We start from the raw sequence: 22,592 nt of genomic DNA, 5'->3' as shown, positions 1-22,592 counted from the left end.
TAAATATTTCTTTCAAAATAAGACACATGACTACAACACGGGAAAAGACCCAGGGAAACCGAGTTCACGATAAAAACCCTGAAAACCATAAATTTCACTCCTTAGCCTCCACTCTCATGGCCTGGTACCAAACGACTCACGGACCGGTACCAGTCCGTGGCCCGGGGGTTGGGAACCGCTGAGCTAATGAACTTAAACATAAACATCAAAATATATTAAACTCAAAACGCTGGGTCAAATGACCCAGGATTGTGACAAATCTTTCTTCCGTTCCTCTGATTTTTGCTTCTTACCTTTTTTATTTTGTGGAAAAGTAGTGTAGACTAATATAATTTTTTTACCTTTTAAAATAAATTACCTTCCAGTTTCTGAATGTGCCTCACCACCAGTATAGTACCTGTCATGAAAAAGACATATTATTCACAGATTGCTGTCAATTTACCGACTGCAAATACTTCTGCTTTCTTTGTTTTTATCAGAGTTCATAGGGAATCACCGCTCAGTTTTGTGATTATACTGGCTGTAGTGATCAAGACGTTTGAGAATATTTTATTAAATCAGCCCTCTGAATGAGATCACTCAACATTAATTAACCAGAATGTGGTTGGGAAATCAAAAGAAATTTTTCATCTAAGAACAATCAGGTCACTAACCTACCTTTTTATACCTTATAGCTTCCATATTAACAGCTCTTGAGCTTAACCTTGAATCTTAACATGCTGAATATGAAAGATTACACTCTTTCCCTGAGTCCAATTATTTATTTTAGACATATACAAAAAAAAAAAGGTTGGAAAACAGAAAAGACATGAACAGGAGCCACTTGAACCTCTGCCAGTAATTAACAACCAGAGGAAGTGCAGAGGAGGAAGTAATCAGGAAAATTAGCTGCTGGTGTTTTGCTGAAACCTGCTTGGCTAGCAAGTGTTTATGTACAGCTGCAAGCCCACATATTGACCGATAATATATTTGTCCAGGAAAGAAAAAAATACTCTACACATGCACAAAAAAGGCAGACACACTATCACAAACAAAAAACCTCACAACTGAGAATATAATTTGGTATTTTGCTGTTAAATGTTTTCTTTAAACTAACACAACGGAACCTCCATTAAATAATACCCACAAAAAAAAGGAAATATATAAAAATAATTCTAACAAGTCCTAAAAATTGTAGTCACCCTGCTTTGTTCTTTCCACATATCTGTTAAATTTCTTATCACTCCCACCCCAGCTAGTTTAACGAAGAGTACGAACACCCTATTGCACCATCAGTCTGTGTGTCCTTCTTTCAGCAGAGATGGAAATCTTTAATGATGTTTGAAACAAAGGAACCAATTTTTCAGGCAACTCCAGCAGCAGCAGGCAAGAATCCCAATTTAACCTCTCACAGCGTATCCCGCAGACAGAATCTGTGGGTGAGGCATCACACGAAGTGTCAGAAACATCTGTTCAATTTGCTTTGTGGTCCAGTGGACATTACGCCAAGATCTCAGGGCACACGGTTCTAAAAATGAAGCAGTGATGTGTCTGTCACACTTGATAAAAGCGGGAACAATGATAATCATTCTGAAAGTGTTGGGGAAAAGAAAAATGGAATGAAAAGGAGCTTTGTAAACTGGATACACACACATATGCCACTGAAACATTTAAAATAACAGCAAAAAGGAGCAATTTTGTCTTCTTCTGTCTTCTCACCGAGACAAACTGTCACCACTGCATGTCCTTCGAGGGTAAAAATACAGGAGAATTATGACTGGCTCATGACAAGACTGAGGAGTCCAGTCACTGCTGACAAAATAGAGTTCACAGGGATGTGAGAGGAACAGTCTTCAGGCGACACATGTAACATTTCAAACACAAACCAGCCATAGCCTGCTTCTGCCTATTTGCCATCCTGTCTACACAAGTTATAAATATAACTAATTAGTCTGCAGCCTTGTTCAGGCCAGCAAAAGGTAGCAGCCACGTCTTCACACGCATCACCCCATGCCGATGTAGCCTTCTCATGGGATCACATGAGTGCTTAATAAGTGCTAAAACGGATAGGAGCGCTATATAAACCCCCTCTGAGTTTTCTGTCTCATCACGCTTTGCTTTTATCCTTTCCTTGTCCTTTAAGTAGATTTTAATTGCTGGAATTTCATTGATTTAGCCTCAGGAGTTCATAATTTACTGGCTAACTATTATCAGAAGAAATCTGCTGTGTCCTTTTTAAAATCTTCTTTCATTTCTCAAAATATGAGCGAACAGGCCAAAGCAGACACATCGTGTGGGGAGTACAGCAGGGGTGCCCCTTGGTACCCCTTGAGAAAGTGGTGGCATTTGAGCCAGCTTTTCAGTCGGGATGCTGGCCTGCCATCTTTCCTGGAGTCAGGGGATGCTCGCTGGATGGATGTGGACTGGTTGCAGAGGAGTTTGGCAGCCTGCTCCTGGCCAGGGTACATACCCGCTCCGCTGTTTGCGCCCTACATCTCTGGGTCGATGCATCATCCAAGCCAGACGATTAGTAAGTGGAGGGTCATCATGGATGTGGCTCACTTCTCCCCCTCAGAGATTTCTCTCAGCATCAGAGATGGATTCCTGGAAGTCAGAGGTATAAAACATTGGCTTACATCTCTGTTAATTGAACAGCTTGAAGAGTTCACTTTATTAACATTGCTAATTGCTTTTACACACAGGATAGTCTCGGGTCTTAATGAAGTATTAGAGATCTTATCTAGCTATCAAATATTATCTCAAAGAGTTATTTAAAAAGACTTTTCTTATGGTTCACGGGGAAAAAAAATCCTTAAAATGAAACACTGATGGAAAAAAGCTGAATGTAACAAAATTATAAAGCTGCTTAAATAATGTGCTTGGGGAAATTAAAATCACTGCTCTGTGGCAGAAATTAATTTCTGTGTTGAGTGGTTTCTCTATGTTGCTCGATTCCTCTGTGTGTCCTCGCATTCTTCCCCATAAATGGTAATCCGTCCCCAGGGAAGCACGAGGAGAGGCCAGACGAGCACGGATTCATTGCCAGATGTTTTACAAGGAAGTACAGGTATGCAAAGTAAACACTGACAATAACCTGCAGATGATGAAATATGCAGTTTAAGCCATTTTAAACATTAGTCAGCAGCCAAGCATGCAGCACTGATGGTATTTTTTCAACAAATGTTTGCTGAACTGAACATTTAGATATTAGGTACATCTGTTTCAGTATTTACGCTTTGTATGTCATGCCTCTGTAAACCTGGTTGTGTCATTATCAGGCTCCCAGTGGAGATGGATGCTACCAAAATCTCATCCACATTTTCTGTGGATGGTTTCCTGAACGTGGAAGCTCCAGTTTCCGAAACGTCTGTCCCTGCTACAATCCCCATTCCCATAAAGGTGCTAATAACTTGGTTAAAGAAATACTATACATTTTGATAACTTGCCAAGGGGTGGAAGAAAAGATCAGTACCACTGACATATTTGTCTGGCACATGTAATTCACAATGCTAGAGCGAGTGGGTGGCTTAGTCAGATTAGGATGCAGACAGATGTGGAGAAATTCAACATTTCAGAAATTATCTGATGTACTATTTTTTTGTAGATGAGCCACAAAACGTGACAACAGTACAATATTTACCACGCAGACATCAGAGAGGTATTGATCTTTTCGATTTGCTCCTAAGAAACGGTTCCTTTAAAATACAGATTTTTATAGACAGTTTCCTAACAATCTTTTCATATTGTGTCCAGTTTAATAACTGTCTTGATTTTGCTGGTATTTAGTTGTTTTTTTTTGTTTTTTTTTTACATATTTATGCATAAATGCAGGTGGTAATAGAGGATAATGGAGAACCGGAGGAAAAAGATGAGAAAGAAGAAGAGAGCAGGAGAGCACCAGACCACCCAGAGTTTGCTTCCTCAGAGGATCACGGGGAAGGCTCTTCATTAGAAGTCCATAGAGATCAGGCCCAACCTGAAGGTGCCACAGTCGGGCTTCAGCAGCATGATGAGAGGACGGAAACAGAGGAGGAGACCCATGAAAAGCCAGCTGGAGATTCCCCCTCCTCAGTGCCTGCAGGTGACGAAAGCACAGACAGCCTTCAAGATTCTTCGACAAAGCCGGAAACAGTGGAAAGCCAAGAAGGCCCAGACACAGACACATCTAGACAGCCAGAACTCCAAAGGCCAGTCGTGGATGAAGAGCTCCAGGTGATGGCGAGCTCACGGGAGGCCGCTGAGAACATAACTAAGCCTGGGGAACAGGTCCAGAGCCAGGAATTGGAAGCATCAAATATACAGCAAGAGATCACTGAATAAAAACAATATAATGCTGATAAAGTAATGAAACAGCCAGCACTGCTTGCCTTGCTTAGTCTCACAGATGCATTGTAGTCATTAGATATAACAGCCTCGCTATCGGTGGAGCTCCAATAAAGCACTAGTATGTGAAAACCATAAATAATATGCTGTGTGTCATGTTATTAATGTCTTAATTGGTTTTATGTTCTCACAATTATAAAATGTGTTGTTATGTGTGATTTTGAAACTGTTTATCAGCAACAAAGAATCACATTTGTAAGAATCATATTCACAATTACCTCTGAAACTATGTTATCAAGCTGTTTCAGCAAAGTGGTTTTGACACTAATCAGGTGCTATATGTTTGCACAGCTGTGCATTAGTCAGTTCAATGTGAATTACTTGCCTAAGGGGGAAAAAAAAAAAAAACTGGTGTGACTCCAGTATTGCTGCTGCCATGGCAACAGCATAATTGAAGTCCATGATTATAATACCAATAAATGCAACACTTCATGTGAGCTTACACATCGCACACAGCGGTGACTTTGGAAAGCCGAAACAGTCCAAGCCTTTTGTTGTTTCCACCGCGTGACTCCAGATTGGAAACTTTTTCAATTCAAACCAATCATCCCTCTTGATTCCAATGCACAGGGAAGATTACATTATTTTGCATCACACAACGGGCAATGGAACGGCCCCAGTCTTTTTTTTTTTTTTTTTTTTTACACTCGCATTCAAAGGCTCTGGCAGGGCTGCCTCAATGAGTTCAGCCCATTCTGCAGCACACAGCGATGCCAGTCTCACCCAGCACTAAGCCCTCCGCTAATCTGCTGCCCAATTCCTTCTTTTATCCAACAATAACACCACAGGCTCTCCGGAGCCCTGGAACGGGTCCCTCGAGTGGCACAGTTCTCAATGTAAGACACAGATGTTAAGACACACTGGGCGATTGGCTGGACGTGTTTATTGCATCAGTCAATACAAAGACATCAACAGAAAAGAAGGCAGTCTGTCCTCTCCAACAATCACGCAGCCATCATCCTTAATGCTCAAATAGAAAAGAAAATTTCAAACCATATTGCAAAATGCAGAACATTTCAGATTAAGATTTATAATGAATTGGCACTATTATATTTACAATGCGCTGTGAAATAATATTATATATTGTGTGCATTAATGCAGAAAATTCACCCTCTGGATACACAGAAATATAATATTACCTTTATTTCTTGTCAATTTCAATGACATCATGTTAAATAAAAAAAACCTATAGAAACTGAAGGAAGGAAAGGCAAACAAAAGAACAAAAATATATGCTGGAAAGGCTGCTACACTTAAAACTTCCCTTTTATATGATTTTCTTTGATTCTAAAGTTTTACAAATTGAATTGAGGCAGACACAAAGGAAATCAAAAAGCAGTCACATTTGGCCTTCTACAATTTTTATTAAAAACTCTGCCATGGGCAAATTCTCTACCTGAAAAGAAACAGCCAAATTATTTCATAATTACACCTGTTAATTACTTAAAAAAGGGACTATTCTGGAAAATTCATAAGCATCTATTTGTTAATGGGAAAATGAAGCTTTTCATCATTGTCTGAGCTTGTAAAAATAGATTTTCCAACAGAAAAAAAACAAATGCCTGGTTTAACTTTAATCTGGACATCAAATACCTCCAGGTGTCAAACAACATGAAGCTAGAGGCAACACATTTCACATCAAACTGGTAACTGATTGTCCAGAATGATGTGTTTAGACCATAGGAGCCATCTGGGGCTTGGAGGCTTCCACCTCCTGCTTTTCACCACCTTGGGATCCCTCGTCGCTGAAAAGGTAATATGGAGGTGTCTGCCGAGCTTCGATGATGAGGACGCCCTCAGGAGACAAAGAGGCGAAGACTGTCAGGGGGTCCACGTCTGTGGGGATCCTGATGAGACAGAAGAGAAGAGAAAGTATAGTTCGATTGTTTTAATGTAATTCATTAGAAGAAGTTTACTTGGTCAGGATCATTTTTACACTGTTGTGTGTGTTCAGTGTGTTTTTAAGTGTGCGTCGGAGAAAACTGAGAAGAGCAATGATGAGAAACAGCCTAGAGAAAGAATTCACTTCCTACTTGGAGGTCATACAAAACTCTAATGTGAGATTTCCTTGTGGAAGAACGAGTAGTGTTGAATGCTGGAGGTTTTTATTGATAGTTAATCAAAACTCCTAAACAACCCTCAGTCGAATTATTTTGGCACTTTATATCTAGGTGAGACAAAAAATGACTTGAAATGAGTCACCCTGTGCACCTTGGGTAGCTTTTATTCTAACTCACAAAAAGAAACAGGAGAAATCTCCCTTCAAAAAGAAGATATTCTTCAAAAAATCCCCCATCTCTGTCACAGAGAGGAAAACAAACACACACACACACACTCGATCCAGGTGTAGCGTTCCCACAAAACGAAGCTTCGATATCAGTTAATGAGACTGCCTTACTCGAGTCTGTCTGCAGAATTTTAACACCTGTAAATTTCTGACTGTGTATACTTTCCTAATCTGCAGCTCACATCCAGGTAACAGCTGATTTTGTGTCAAGCGTTTTTTTTTTCTCCTGGCTGTTTGCTTTATTTTTTGACACCTCTCATACAGAAAATGTTAGATTTTCCAAAGTAGAGTGGGATAATTGGTTTCCAAAACCTGCAGGAGGATAGAAAGTGTTGAGGGGAAAATAAGCCCGAGTTACTATGTGCAAGGATGTCATTGTTTAAAACTTCATATTCATGTAGAATGATAGTATTCTCATCAGCTTAAAACAACATTCACGCTTGGTAAGTAAGTTATTTAAATCCTATTGTAAAGAAAAAAAGAAAATAGGCAGCTCATTTTTGACTGAAGGTACTCTGAAAACTGGGGGTTGGGGGTGATCTCTGTTCTATGTCAGCGTGGCCAAATATGGTTATTGGAGGGTTTCCGTGCGGGCAGCCAAGTGTTTCAGGGAGTTAATATAAACACGAGACTGGTATGTTCAGAGGATGAGACTTGTGGCCCTCCCCTCCATTTAATTAGAGAGGACCCTCCACTGACTTACCACTCCACTGTGAAATACAAGTCAGAATACACTCAGGAACCTCACAGACGCACACAGGCTGAGAGGTCAAGTCACATCTATTAATATACGCAGCTCAGTGTGTCACTGAGCTTTAAAGTTACCTTTTAATAACAACTCTCAAGCTTGAGCTCACTAACCCATAAGTAGCAACGCCAGAAAACCAAAAACGAGACCAGGCACGAAAACACAAAACTCCAGGGTTGCCAATAGAAAAATGGAACAGATGAATATAAGCAGACAATAACATGAATATCATAATACAGTATCCTGTGGTGGAATTATACTAAATCCAATTTCGATTTAGAAGACAAACAATTGGTATAAAGAGATAAAAGTGCAAGGGGAAAGGGAACGTGGAGTCAGCGGGGACAGCAAACAGAGACTCAGAGGTTTAAAGACAAACAGAACTTATGTTGCATGCTGTGTGTGTACAAGATGATATCAACACTCATGTCAAACATTTTCATTCAGCATATTCTTAAAAAAAGTGGATCTTGGGCCTGTCAGCTCCCTCTAATTCAGGTAATAATTCAAAAAGGATTTCAGAAAGGTTTGTGTAAGCCAGTATTAAGTGTGCAACCTTGAATAATTTTAATAATTTTAAATGTATCTTTGCCCCTTCTGACAAAGTCAAATAACTCAGTTGGTCCATTACGTGGGACTCCAGCAGAAACCTTATCTTTCCAGCTCGGGGAGTTTATTTAACTTTGGCAAGAGTACAGTTTATCTCAAGCATTGATTCTGTAAAGCTGCCAAAAAAACCAGGCAATATGCTTCCCCCCCCTGCAGAGATTCGGAGAGACGAGTGAGACCTGGCACAGTGAGCGTGGGCGTTCATGAGGTGTGTGTGTGTAGCACATATAACCCTTTCCTCCATCCCACACACTACACATTTCAGCTAAGTCAGCCTAGCAGTATTATTTGTCTTTTGAGATTAGAAGCAAACAGGAAAAAAAGAGATTACCGAATAACAAAACATTCACACTTTCACAGACAAACAAAGCAAGGTTGTTGTTTTGCAGCTGAGCTACATGACCCGAGGTTCAAACGTTATCTTTGTCCCCAGGGCTGATTTAACAACATTTTTAGTTAATAACTTACAAATTTCTCAGTTTGGAGAGCAGAAGAAGTCACCCTTGAGTTCTCAGTCAGCTTAAGCTAAGCTGTCTAGTCACTTATTTATCGAGAACATGTGTTATGCCCTATACTGTATTAACGTCTTGCATTTATTCACCGCAGCTGTCTCATGTAACATTTACTAGTTTTTTTTTGTTTCCAGTGTTTTGTGTCACAATTGAGGACCAAGAAGCAAAACTCCTGCAATCTTTGTATCTTTTCTTATTGTTACATCTGAATGCCTTTTTGTTTCACAAGCCCAAGCAACAAGCAACTGTTCCTCAGTGTCACCTGATAAGCATTAAAAAAGCAAACCCTCCGACTATCTCAATTTCCCTCAGCCAGCAGACTCCGTGGGGGTTTCTGTTCCTTCTAAATCCTTGTCTTAATAATTGTAAAACTTGGCTTAATTCATTTGTGTACATGTCGCTACATCCTGAGGGTTGAAACAATACGCATACTCATCTTTTTCTCTTGCCATTGGACTCTATAGCCCCTTGAATCAAAACTTGTGTAATGTGATTGAGACCAATCCTCTGTTTTTTTTGTCTGCATCTCAAACACTCCAACGCCATCAAAGTTAAAAGTGCATTTATACAATTTCAAAAGAAGATGGAATTTTTTTAAGCAAAAGACTTGACTTTCTGCCATTTTAATTTAATGGAAAATTCTTTTTTACAGGTCAAATTCTTTTCTCAATCTTTGTGAAAAACGGGCACATTTGGTCTTCAGACTAAGTCTCAGATGGCATTAGATTTTTTGGGGGTATAGAAATTTGGGACAATAGAAATCAATGCCAAGTTTCTGCCAAACAGAAAGTGAGCCCATTGACATCTGGAATGTCTAGCCTTCCATGTATCCCATCCATGTAGTCCAAACTGCATAAATTCATGGCAAAGTTTTAAGGTAGCCCCAAAATCTTTCTGTCAGCTGTATTATTATTATTTTGGGAGGAGCTAAACTGCTTCTTGGTGCAACTTCTTCGAAGTTATTATTATTATTACAAAAGACTTTAGGTGTGAGATACCTTTTTTCTCTTAACAAAGCAAGATTTAAAAAAAAACAAAAAAAACCCAAAAACAAACATTTTTTGCTCTGAATTTTTCAAATTGGAGTGCAAACAGAAGCAGCGGGCAAATAAATATCTGCATTTTGCACCTTTATCTTACATTATACAGAAAGAAAGGTTTAGTTACTACCTACTTTGCAGACAAGGATGTTAAATATAAAGAATAGTTACAATTGGCTTACCCGCTGTAAAAATCATAATAATCCACACAAAACTTTAGTGCCACTAAACACAGCATATGTACGAGAAGAGCCAAAATAAGAAGGTTGTAGCACTTCAAGTGACATCATCAACCAATCAAATCTCGAGACAGAAGAATGTGTCTACCATGCTAACTCTCTCTCTTCCTCCTTTTCATTCTCATATAGCCCGTGTATTTGTGTATCGAGGACAGTTATTTATATTTGACCCATTGACACCACCAGTCACTCCTGTTCTCTGTATAGTCAGCCTGTCCCGTATATTCAGCTGAGGAGCCCAGGTGTGATCTGAAGGCATTCCAATTAAAAACATTGTGATATGAACAGTGAGGGGCTCGAGCACCTGCTTATTAATTAGCCAGTATGAAATTAGTAGAACTGGACTGACGTGCCAGTGAGATGGTGATTCGCACTGACGATTATCGCTTCCGTTTGAAGTCTTTCCACTGCCCAATTAAATGGGCAAAGGCTTAGAGGCAGGCAGCATGTGGAAACTATTGTGTTGCTCATTTGGGTTGGATTAGTTACCATATGAATACTCTCTGTAAGAGACTCCTGCTTCGCACTGATGCTGCTTTGTCTATGTAAAACCTACTTTAGGATTCTAGTCATGTTTGGTGTTTTGACTGGAGAGTTCAACATAACATTTAAAACGAGGAATGCAGAATTCACCTTGACAGGTAAAACATTCACTTATACATGCAGGATGCTTTCATGTTGTTCAACAAGCGAATACTTCTGCATGTATCTACATACTCCTCCACTTATGAACTTCGTATAACATTGGTCGAGCATTTCTTCGGCTTATCTCCCTCCAATTAGTTCTCATTGATTAAAGGCATTTTTCTCCATCATTCTCAAACTACATGAAGATCTCTGCTGTAATGGACTATTTAATATGAAAACCATGCAAGCAAGCAAGCTAACTATCATGTTCTCAACCATTTGTCCAATTTAGCTGTTATAGGCAGAGGCGGAGTACACTTAAGACATTAAGTGACATTAAGACATGTCGCCCATAACTTTATATACATAAGGTGGTTCATTTTCAAATCTGTAATTAGAGAAAATGTAGAAATAAAAGTGCAGAAGAGGGACAAAAGTACCAAAGAAGACAGAAAGTTGGGATAAAACTTTAGTACAAGCTAATATTTAATACTAAATTACCTTCTATCTTTTTTTTTTCTATGAGCCAACTATGCGTTATCTTTCTGGCTGTAGTTTTGTGGTGTTTATAGAACAATGTTTCAATCCCAGTTAAACCTGGCACAGTCAAGTAATACTGAGGCGCTTTCCACAGATTTCTGAAGGAAAGGAGGCTTTATCTTTTTTTCAGAAATCAGCATTAGGGAGCTTCAGGGTCAGAAATCTGATGAATAAGTAGCTTGTGGCTCTAAAGAGCACCAGTTCTGCTTTTCTTTATTTTTATGTTCTTCACACTGTTACAATCTGTTCTTATTAAATATATCCAAAGATGAGATCACAGGTAATCCCTAAGAAGAAAAAGCTCCAGCTCCTGCTGTAAAGTCCTGGCTGTGTTTTATGCAACACAATCTGTAATAAATATTTATCTGAGGAATGCAGCTCTGACTGTGAGCACAGAAGCCCCACTCACCTCCTGTTCAATCCTGCGGTAAATGAGGTGCAGCCAATCAGAAGAAAAATGGCTTAAAGGCAGGTTACTTTAAAGGGAAATGAACTGGGGGAGCGGAACTTACCCCCACTAAATGGTAAATATAAAATGTGGAGTTTCTGTTTAATTATTTCCTGTTTTATTTTGGAATCATTGATACTTGTCTCTTGCTGTCACTTTTGCTTTCTCTACGTAGTATCCCTCCTTGTGTTAGTGTCACCTGTGCTGTATTTGTTATTTCCTTTTCTGCATTTCGTTGCCCTGTACCTGTGCATGTGCAATGACAATAAAGTTGAATTCTATTCTATTCTATTTATATTTTGAAATTTCTGGTTGCCAGTTAGTTCCACTGCCATGCTGTCTTCTTCACACCCTTTTTGTGCCACGCATGTGTTCAGCCAGTAAATAGTCTCATCCGTGTGCATAAATGCAGATGAAGTTGTCAGATTGTTCCAGATAATAGGTCTTAACTTTTAGTGTCTTAGTCTTCCTGAGATTTCTCTTGTTTCTTTGTGCCCAGCCTTCTGTTTTTGGACTTTGACTTTTGACTGATCTACAATACTGTTTGTCTTGCTGCCTGCTCCATTTTGCATGATGCCTGTTTTTGGATTGAAGATTTGATTTTGTACTTTGGATTATATCCTGGGCTTGGTTCTCCCTCGTGTGGAATTGGAAGTGAGCGTAACGTTTCGTTTAAAACTATTCGATTTTTGTGCTTCCTTCTTGTGTTTGAGCTGTCAGTGGTTCATTCAAGGAGTGACTGTAATATGTAAATAAGTGAAAGCCAGAAAAAAATATTTTGCGTACAAGAGTTTTGTCCTATTATTTTGTCCTCTGGTTACTGACCACCCTATCTTTGCAATTGATTTGTTTCATTCAAGTTTCATTTCAAGCTTATTTACACAATGCCAATCCACAACAACAGCTATTTCTTACATTATAAAACAGAGAGCTTAATTTACACAGTAAATTGCAGAAAGGTACAAAAACATCGCTATGCTAATAATTCTATTTGTCCAAAGTCATTAGAGAAAATTGTCCCATAATCATAACAGCTGACAACAAACAGCTCTGCTGTTAACATTGCACTGGGCTGTATTAGTAAGTATAATGTCGAAAATGCAATGCATTTCACTTTCACATATTCTATGGTCATTATTTGTTGTGAAATAATTCAAAATGCTTTTTATTTTCATTTAGATGATTCCAGTTTATAGCTCCTGAAAATCAGAAATCCATATCTCAAATTATTAGAATTATTTCTAAGATAAAAATCTGGGGTTCAGGTCAGGAGAGTTCTCTGTATATATGTAATATTTACATTTTATGACATGCACTAGTATGTGGCCATATATAATTAAAACTGGAGCCTTTTTCATCCATTATGAGCACCAGCACAGGAAAACAAAATGATACTGGTGCAACTTAAGAATTATACTTACTGTATCTTCTTTGTGAAATTCTTTGTCACTATTCCACCTTCTTCCTGTTTCTCTTCGTGCTTTCCTGTTTGGAAAAAGGAGTGAACACAACTTCAGAAATGATGTAGTTTGACGTTGCGCAATGATTAGGCAAGGTCACGCATTATAAATGTCTCTGTCACCAGTTCAAATGGACACAGCTCGTAAAGAGTCCACCCATCACCTATGCGTATGGTGTAAATTTAAAAAAAGGTGTTGATATAACTGAGCTCAAAGCTTGGCACACATCGTGCAGTTTTCCATTGCTCATTCCTTCCAGAATGTTTGCTTTGTGATTGCAATGAACTTGTTTACATGATTTCTCTTTCTTCCTCTTTAGCTGTTTCCTAAAATGATTCCCCAGCAGAGAGACTAATGTTAGAGAGAACATATAACCCTAAAAAGCACCTCTTCCATCTTCTCCTTCACTGTTTATGGCCACTCTGTTTGTCAGCCTTAGCAAGCAGCTGCTCCTGGACTGCTAAATGTCAATGCCGCTGCCAGCAGCATGGCCTGCCCCACCCCTCGACCCCTTTGTATACTCGACAGGCTCGACTATGTGCTATCCTATACCCCTGCAGTGACGTTTCTAGCTGCTCAAAGTGCTGGACTCCAGAGATCGAGGCTAGAACATGTGATGCTCTGGAAAGTAGTGAGCTACGATCAGCAGTGAGGTCATGGGATTATTATGAAAACTTCATCCTGACTTAAGAAGTACAATCGGTCCCCTGATTAAAGATTTAGTCAGGGGAGTAGTCCAACAAGGCCCTCATTTATGTGTTTCTTACGACAGAGATTATAGATTCCAGATGTGTAATACATCATGTTCTTGGAGGCGAGTGGTGTTTTTATGTAACGGATACGATTTTCTGTCAATACAAACATCAAGACCTTGGGTGTACTTTTCTTATTTGCAGATAGAGGATACAGCTTTTTCTGCTACCTATGATGAAATTTCATGAAACATCTAATAGGATAAGATAATGACGTTATACTTTTCGAGCCATTACTCAGTGCCATAACTTAGCAACATGAGGAGAAATTAGGTAAACTTGGCAGACACACAAAACTCAGTAATTTAGACTTTTCTATGAGCTGGTTGCAGGAATCGACTGTGCTGAGGTAATTTTATTGTGTCAAGGTCAATGCATATTGTGTGTAGTTTAAGGTTTGCCAATCTAATCAAATGCAGATCAGACCACAGGTCACAGTACTAATTTAGAGCTCAATTTAACAATGTTTCTCACATTATTCATTTTAGTCTCGGTTCTTCAGTATGTTTAGTGTATTTCTTGTTTACTTTATTAAGTATTATTGAGCATATACTCATATATTAATATTCCATTAGAGCAGATTTGATCAAAAAGACTTTTTCCGTGCCTTCCAAATCATGAAATATAAGCAAATGTCCTTTGCATGGGTGATTTAATTTACTGCTGTATAATCTGTAAAAGTTAGAGCTATGATTTCATAGCTCTTTGCAACATTAATTTTATTATACAGTAACTCACTCATTTAAATTGTAATAAGTCTTTTAGTTTGCAATATAAAAAGCACGGCCACTTTGACTGATAGGTGGATCCTAACAGAGGGAACTGTAGTTAGGCGCTGTCTACAAGGCTTCAGCCAAGCCAATACAAGCCTTTTGCAGCATTTTTTATATAAGTATCTGAAAAATGATAAGCCTTGCTATGTGGCTACAGATGCTCTAAAAAGTCTGTTTTCCCATTTTAGTGTGTGACATTTTTTGTGTGTTACTATTTGCACTAATACAGCAAAGCATCCTGCTAACAAAAACAGGCAAATTAGCAGATAAAATAAGGCTAACATTATCTCAAATTGGGAAAAGCCTTTTAATAAGTTCTACATATTATGGATTAATTAATAATTATTAATATTAAGAATCTTTTACCAACTTAGTCGTCCAATCTATCATATAGGTACGGTAACTTACTTATACGGCCACCAACAATAATCGTAAAATGCTAAAAATCTGGATTAAATTATGGGACTTCACAAGCCAATGTTCATCTCTTTTCTCTTGAACTTCTCTTGAGCAACCAACAACAAGGAGATATAAATAGAAACTAATTTTAGGCATTTGAACAAAACACATGTGCTGACATTTTCTTGCTGGGGACACGCGATCTCTCCCTTATGTGTTGCATTTCAGGTTTCAGTGAATCTGATGGACTGCAAAGTTGCTTGGAGATACTTTACAGACCACCAGTGTGGGTCTCTAAGACCAGATATTCTAATTTAACTCAAATATAAAAAAAACCCCTAAAGATCTGCGTTAAAATGCAGCTACACTGTACTTTTTCCAGACAATATTTGTGTTCAGCTTGTCCTTCTTTTAATCTTTGCCTCCTCTTTCAGTAAACTTTGAACATGCTTACATGTTAAAAAGACTAGTTCATTCATGTACTGAAGACCTCTAACTTGCTTGTATTACATTCACAGTCACACTTCTTGATCACGATGAGTCACCATGACAGACAGCCCCAACATGGCGCTGAGTGAATGACCCAACTGGCATACCAACAATGTGTTTAAAAAAAAAGCCTCGGAGCTGTGGGGCCGCTGTCCTCTGTGGCCTTCTCAGTCCTGGGTATCCCTGGAATTCAGCTGTCTCTTGAAACACTGAGTTAAGGAAGCAATTTGTAGAACTCACTCCAGTAATCAGTGACTGAGGAGGAACGTGACAACAACAGAGACACAACCTACCCGAGAACTGTGGGTAAAAGTGAAGCCCTATTTCCAGAACATTCTCTCTCTGGTGTTTAGTGACAGTGAGCAACTCTTCTTATTGTAAACAGAGACTGTTGTCATGGCCTTGCCTTAAATCTAAATTGAGCTCACGGGTGGCTGTGGGAGTGATTCTCCAAGAATCCAAAACAGGTGTCTGAGCTTGAGGATCTGCCTGCCTTGAAGTTCCAGTCATCCAAATCTGTCCCACTCTTCCATATCGAGACTCATTAATTCTGAGGCCATATTATACCACTGAGGCTTTTTCACTGTACTGTGTCAGTCATGGTGCTGAAGTGAAAGATCAGATATTTCATGACCAGATTACAAAAAGGAATTCCGGATATACTGTCTTTAAGTTTTCTTTAAACTGAATACTGATTTTCTCTTTGATTTGGTTGCATTATGACTTTACATGATGCTTTGTCTTTACAAATAAAAACACTTTGCAAAGTCTCATGAAACCCTGGAATGTTAAACTAGTAGATGAACATGCATGCTTTTACTTCATTTTAAACATGCAAGAATGATTTGCTGTACTTCAACTGTAAGCATCTATACAACACAAGAAATGAAAGTTATAATGGAAAAAACAAAATATATTAATTTCTCTTAAAGAAGACAGTATTACTTCAGGCTGCTAGTGGCAGGTGTGTATGTGCTTTCACAAGTACATGGCACTCTATTTGTGATATTTATATTTAATAATAGGCTTTAAACATAACGTTTTGATCTGCTAATTCAAGTCTAAAGGAATTTAGAAGCATGTTATTAAATGTGTCATATAAATAGAACTGACTACCACAGTGATATACTGCATTTTGATATCAGCGTGTCATTGATGAGACATCAAATTTTACCAGAAGTTTTTTTTTTTAAATGATCCATTTAAAGCTGTTATCCTCATTGAACTTCTTCTTCCAGGAAAAGCGTCTAATTTTAATTTCTCCAATCATACTCCAACTCACCTGACACTTCTACAAATCCGTCTCTCGTTTTTACGTGCAACTCTTCTGGTTTGAAGCTGTGGACGTTCACGCAGACTTTCCAGGGTTCCCCACAAGTGGTGGTGGGTGAATTCCGGGAGGAGGGCTCGCCGTATCTGCTGGTATATAGCTGGGGGCCTCCCGTGGACTGACGCGGGGGAAAACCTGTGCGTAAACTGCTGCTAAAGGGCGAGGAGCTGAGACGCGTGCTTAGCCGGCCCGGACGAGCCCACCCCGGCCAGTCCATCGACAGATCATCGGGGAAAGGTGGCATCCCAAATTCATCTTCCATAAACCGAGACGCTAACTGATCCCTGAAAGGAGACTGGTCTCTGAATGGAGACTGATCAATGAATGGCGATTCTCCAAATGGATCTCTGGGAAACCTCTGTCGGTTTCCCGTCGTGTAAAAGTCTCCCTCTGCCATATCCACTTGAGTTCAAATCCAGTAATGAAGTTCTGGTATTGGTGCAAAATGAAAAAATAAAAAATAACAATAAAAAGTGACTCTCTCTCTCTATGAGGAAAACTTTATATTGTTTGGGTTAGGCACATCACCATTACTCAATAAGTCATCTGCTGATCCAACGACAAACTTCGAAGTGGTCTCCGAGTTTCTTGAACTGATCTCATTTCTTCTGGCGCTTGATTTTATACCTCGTAGCAGACGAGTCTGCACTGAACAAGTGTCCGGAAAGTGCTGGGAGGAACTGGAGAAAGCGCGCTGTAAAAAATATCCATTAAAGTAGTAATACCAAATCTTAAAATCACAAGACAAAAACACTGTAACAAAACACAATGATTTTCTATTCGCAATATTTATGCTTTTTAGAATTTTTTTTTAGCATTCACATGCGCGTTCAGGCATAAGTTAAGAAAATATGGCTTGTTGATGTGACGATTTTTTTTTTACAGTGGGCGCGCAACAGCTGATCAAGGCCAAGCCTACTCTTTACCAAACTAAGTTGCAGAGGCCACATGTCACTCATGCAGTTTGAGCTCCCTGGTGACTCACAGACTTTTTAATAGAAAGCAACGCAGAGCTTCGCGTCAAACGCACTGATGTCACGGTACGGATAAAACAAAAGAGCTAAGAGCTCGACTTGTGATTATGAAATCTGTTTACTGATCCGAGCGTATTGCTTTTTTCTTTCTTTTTGAACGTAAAACAAGACTGCAATCATCATCATTCAGAACACGATTTTATATAGCTTTTTCTGAACACAGTCAAAAGGAAATTTCATGGGGTCATAGAGGGGGCGATTCAATTTCAAGGTGACATTACAAGGTAGAGTTCACACTGACGCAAGATAAAACGTGACAGTATGAAAAATATGCTTTTTCGGTGTGCTCGTTCATGTGAAAAACGGGGAGAATATGCATAATTTTACAATAACATAGAATCACTATTGCTATATGAGCTTGTTATTGAAATTCTTAAAATAGCAAAAGACATGATCAAAGGGACCTTAAGCACAAAGACAGCTAGAGTCTGTTGACTGATGCATATCGTCTTCTTTTTCCTCTTAAACTGGTTGATACATTTTATCTATAACATCCAAGGAGGCTCCAATCACATTCTCTAAACAAAATAGTCACACCCTTTGTATAATCTATACAATGCAGATGCATATTTACACCACATATACAAAATAATTTTGCACAAGAACTGATGTAAACTTTACATTGAGAAATGGGGGGGGGGGGGGGGGGGGGAGCATGGCATTGCCCTGGGTGCCCATCTAGAAAAATCTGTCAACTTGACTGCACAAATCTTCCCATGGCTCCTAGTCAACACTGCTTGTCACGAGTCATCATCAGTTTATAGTTTATGAATGAGTTCTGTGCCAAGTTCCTTCCTCTTCCTGCCTCATATTTCCCTCATTCCTCCAATTTAGATGACATTCAGGGAAATAAGCTGTGAGTATTGAGTGCATAGAGAGCAGTCTGTCAGGCCTGGAGCAGTTACGCAGACAGGATGATGGATTTGAAATGATCGAGAAATATAACTCTTAATCACAAGCCAAGGCAGCTTCAAACTTTTTTTTTTTTGCAGATTGAAACTATGGAGTTGGATCACCCTCAAAATTAACTTTGAAGAAATCTTTTGATACCTTAGGAGATGCAAACGCGAAATGAGAACATTACCACGCTCATGTCTGTGACATAGTGATCAGCTGCTGGTTAGCAGGAAATAGGTATGTGATTCTATCCAAAGGCAACACATTCAACCTACTACAAGCTTTAATACCCACTAATTAACAGTTTTCTTTGTTTTGCAGTAACCTTGGAGTGCATAGCTTTACTTCAGTCAGGCCACAGACTCAAGCTCAGACACAATCCCAGCAAATGCACTGATCTCTTTGCCAGCCCACATCAGCCTTATCTGACCTTTCAACACACCCAATTAGCTTACAGTATGTTTAACTTGTTTTAGTCTGTGCACATTTGCTGCACACCTGCAAGCTACTTTGCAACCCACCTTAGCTCCTCCTCTCATGCTGTTTCTGACTAATCAGTGTCACCCCTAATGTCAACCCTGTTGTGTGCTTCTGGTCCCATCTTTTTCTGTTTTGACACAAAAAGACAGCGAGTTCCCAGAACAGAGTCGTGTCTAGAAATATTCTAGGAAATTTTCTTTTGATCATTTGCTAGTTTTTAAAAATGTGAATTACTGTATAAAATACAAGTTGGTAATTAGCAGGCTTCAACCATGGTGCAAAATTTGTTACCTTTGGTTAGTTTGGCTTTCCAGTGTTTTTAATAAGTTAGGCTCTATCTTCTAGCTGTGGTGTTGTATTTAGGAAACAGACTTGAGCGTGGTATTGATCTTTAAACTCTTGACAAGAAAGCAGATGAGCATATTTTACAAGAATGTCATATTTGTGCTTTAAAAATACACAAAAGATAAAAAGCTTAGACAGTGAGGATAATATTCCACCATTTCATCCAGTCTGTGTTGAACAATATGTATGAGCCGGATTATAATTTACAACAAAAACAGTTACAGCAGTGTCATAAAAACTACAAAGTGACAGTGTTGCATAGAAAGACTGACTACTACTGAGAGTTACAATGAAACAATAAATATTAGACAAGTAATAAATATGTATAGTGCTGCACAACTCAAAACTAGACCTTCTGTTGAGTAACAACTCAAAAATATAATGGTTTATGGGTTTATTCCAGTGGTGCAGCAAGAACACAATTTTCCAAATAAACTGGGAATGTGTGCTGTTTGCAAATTTAGACTAATTTTCAGCAAAGTACAGATTTTCTCTGTGCCTAATTAAAAAAAAACAACCTAGCAAATAGAGTCAGAGACTATTCCCTACATGAACATAGCTACAAATGTGATCTGCTTTGGAGCACAAAAAAAGTTCATCATCTTATATTTAAAACATCCTTTTCTCAAAACAAATTCATCAGATGTTTTTGTCAAAAGAATCTCACCTTGTTTCGATCGCTCTCTGTTATACTACATGGACTGACATTTCAATTGTTTTCCACTTGATCAGAGGATGAATTAATTTGACATTTGAGCTGACATCCAGTTTGCTTGCTGTCAGGAGGGGGAAACATGTTTGTCCTCCACCTTGTGAAGTGTTGAGATCAGAGCGACAAACCCTCTCTTTATTCCCGATAACGATCCCTGTGAAATCATTTGTAAGTGGATCAAACGGCTCAAATGTTACCTCTATGCTTCATCTATTAGTGCAAAAACTAGTACACGGGTATGCTAAATGCTTGATGTCATGTTAAACATTAGTTACATGTTAACCATATGCACTGTGCACTTGCATATGGCTAAAACATATATTGCGATTCAAAATCAAAATGGGAATGAGGTAATTTCAGTGCTTGTTGAACCCATTACTAAGCTGCATTATGTGCCATAAATTATGAAATAAATAACAGCCTGTTAAAGCATTTGCAAAAATAAATTAAAGTGAAATGTACAGACATCTGGAAAGAAATATATAGAACACGGATGTTAGGTGACTAAATTCATTGATAATGTTTCTTATATGCAGCTTGCATTGTAAATATCTAGGAGATGAACAGTCTCAGGCCATTGTGAGTGCAGATGCAAAGGATGCAATACAAAAACAAAAGAGACAAAAAGACATTCAGTCTCCTAGCTGTCTGTGGGCAGAGTGAACAAGACTGCTTCAATGGTGGTTGGCCCACTGCTAGGACATTTCCACTCAAGCATCAAAGCTGAGCACTGAGACACACACACAGTTGATTGCACTGACAGCCTCTGTCCTCGTTCTCAACAGGAACCACAACTGCAGATTTGGTCTCCTAATGTTGAGAAACCTAGTGCCTGGTTTTGTTCCGTTTGTTCAACGAACCGCGGCTCCGGCTGCGACTGCGGCTCCCAAAGACTGAGTTCCACGATGAGCTGCGGCTGTAGCTCCGGTAGGAGGAGTAGCTGTGGCTCTGGCTCCTGCTCCTGCTGCGGCTGACGCTGTACAGAGGGCTGCGGCTGCGGCTGCGAGTGAAGAGGCTGCTCCAGGATGACACGCTGGTGCACCGACTGCTAGAGGATGGGCTTGGTCGGAAGTAAGGAATGGGTCGCTTCCTGGCACTAATGAGAGCCAAAAATATAAGTGATGTAACAAGGTAAACAAAACATTGTGTCTCTTTAATCTCCCAACTTCACTAACCCCCTTCTGAGACATTCATACTGGCAGACTTCAGCGGAAAGCCAGTATCATCATCAAGGACCCATCGCACCCTGGACACTCGCTTTCCCCCTCCCCCCCATTCCCTCTGGTAAATGCTACAGGTCCATCAGGTCAAAGACAAACAGACTCAATAGGAGCGTCTACCCATGCTTCTACCCAACATGCCCTACCTCCACCCTGATTGAAAGTTAACTGTGCTGTCAACACTCATGGACACTTGCACTCTACTTATCTATATACAGTATTCATTACAGCATTTATTTATTAACAGTACTCATTACAGTATAATACAATCAACATTCCTACCTCTATTTACATAACTGTACAGTAGCAGCTAGCATTCCTACCCCTGTGCAATACCACCAATCACATCGCACCTTATACTGCACTGATCCTACTCCTTACACTGTAGATATATTCATATGTTTTGTTTCTGTATATACTGTGTGCATTACCTCTTAAACTTATTTTTATCTTTATTTATCTCATTCTCCTATACAAATAATGTGGAATGTAAAAACCTACAGCTGCAAATGGAGAGATGCCAAACTGTGTTTCATTGTTCTGGTAACAGTGACAATGAAGACCTAAATTATCTTATGTCATCTTAATAACCCAGAAGATAATTTGTAATTGTTGTGTATACAGTTTGATGTGTTGCCCCTAGTGGCCAAAAGCTAACATGCTTAAGGTCAGCAGAATGACTGAAAACCAAGATAACAGGGTCTTCATTATTTATTGTCCCACTATGTTCACATGGTACTCAAGCATGGGCTAACCTAGACTTGATAAAGTGATGTAGAGACAAGACATAACCAAACCATAACTTCATTCATAATTTAAAAAACAAACAAACATTTATTTGTAGTGGGAGCCCACCATGTGCCTCCACCTAGACTCAGTCACCCTGTAGGCACTGTATCCACATCATTTTCCAGTGCTGACCAAACCCTTATAATCCTTTGGTTATAGCATTTGTTATGTATTCAGACCATAATAACAGTCTCTCATTGATTTCTACATGTGCACACTTTTAAAAATTTTAATTAAAATCTTCAAAAATATGGAAATCTTATATGATCATCACCAACTCATTCACTGCAGGGATAGGAACGTCCAAAACATTCATAGCCTTTAAAACAATGAAACGATAACTAAACACTATTGACATTTAGTTATAATAATTACATTGTGCTATTTCTGTGGCTGTTTCTGAGTGTCTTTTTTCTCCAAGTAAAAGTAGTGTCATGTTAAAGTCATGGTCAACTTTCTTCTTTCTTTTAAATTTCAGATTTCCTTCTGTCACCATCTGT

The 22,592-nt window shown here is 39.0% G+C and overlaps 3 protein-coding genes across 3 annotated transcripts in view; 1 reads left to right on the top strand and 2 right to left on the bottom strand.

Moving 5' to 3' along the window:
- The first annotated feature begins 2,117 nt into the window (after positions 1 to 2,117).
- LOC102784198 (heat shock protein beta-1) lies at positions 2,118 to 4,299 on the top strand. Its single transcript, XM_087848768.1, has 5 exons — positions 2,118 to 2,596; positions 2,983 to 3,046; positions 3,258 to 3,378; positions 3,811 to 4,148; positions 4,224 to 4,299. Exons 1-5 carry the CDS (start codon positions 2,242 to 2,244, stop codon positions 4,297 to 4,299), a joined length of 954 nt encoding a protein of 317 aa, XP_087704894.1. The 5' UTR covers positions 2,118 to 2,241.
- A 931-nt stretch (positions 4,300 to 5,230) lies between these two features.
- hspb8 (heat shock protein family B (small) member 8) lies at positions 5,231 to 17,262 on the bottom strand. Its single transcript, XM_006803878.3, has 3 exons — positions 16,568 to 17,262; positions 12,834 to 12,897; positions 5,231 to 6,209 (listed from the first exon to the last, which is right to left on the bottom strand). Exons 1-3 carry the CDS (start codon positions 17,010 to 17,012, stop codon positions 6,035 to 6,037), a joined length of 684 nt encoding a protein of 227 aa, XP_006803941.2. The 5' UTR covers positions 17,013 to 17,262; the 3' UTR covers positions 5,231 to 6,034.
- A 1,024-nt stretch (positions 17,263 to 18,286) lies between these two features.
- The window catches only part of srrm4 (serine/arginine repetitive matrix 4), a 66,103-nt gene continuing 61,797 nt past the window's right edge, over positions 18,287 to 22,592 (bottom strand). The window contains exon 13 of the mRNA XM_006803877.3: positions 18,287 to 21,179. Within this exon, the coding sequence (XP_006803940.2) occupies positions 20,909 to 21,179 (271 nt within the window). The 3' untranslated portion in view covers positions 18,287 to 20,908. The remainder of the gene's footprint in view (positions 21,180 to 22,592) is intronic.

Source organism: Neolamprologus brichardi, chromosome 12 (assembly GCF_056152115.1).
Source record: "Neolamprologus brichardi isolate AB-2024 chromosome 12, ASM5615211v1, whole genome shotgun sequence".
In the NCBI taxonomy this organism is placed as follows: domain Eukaryota; kingdom Metazoa; phylum Chordata; class Actinopteri; order Cichliformes; family Cichlidae; genus Neolamprologus; species Neolamprologus brichardi.
The sequence above is the reverse complement of the archived record's forward strand: the minus strand, read 5'-3'. Positions and strand labels throughout refer to the sequence as shown.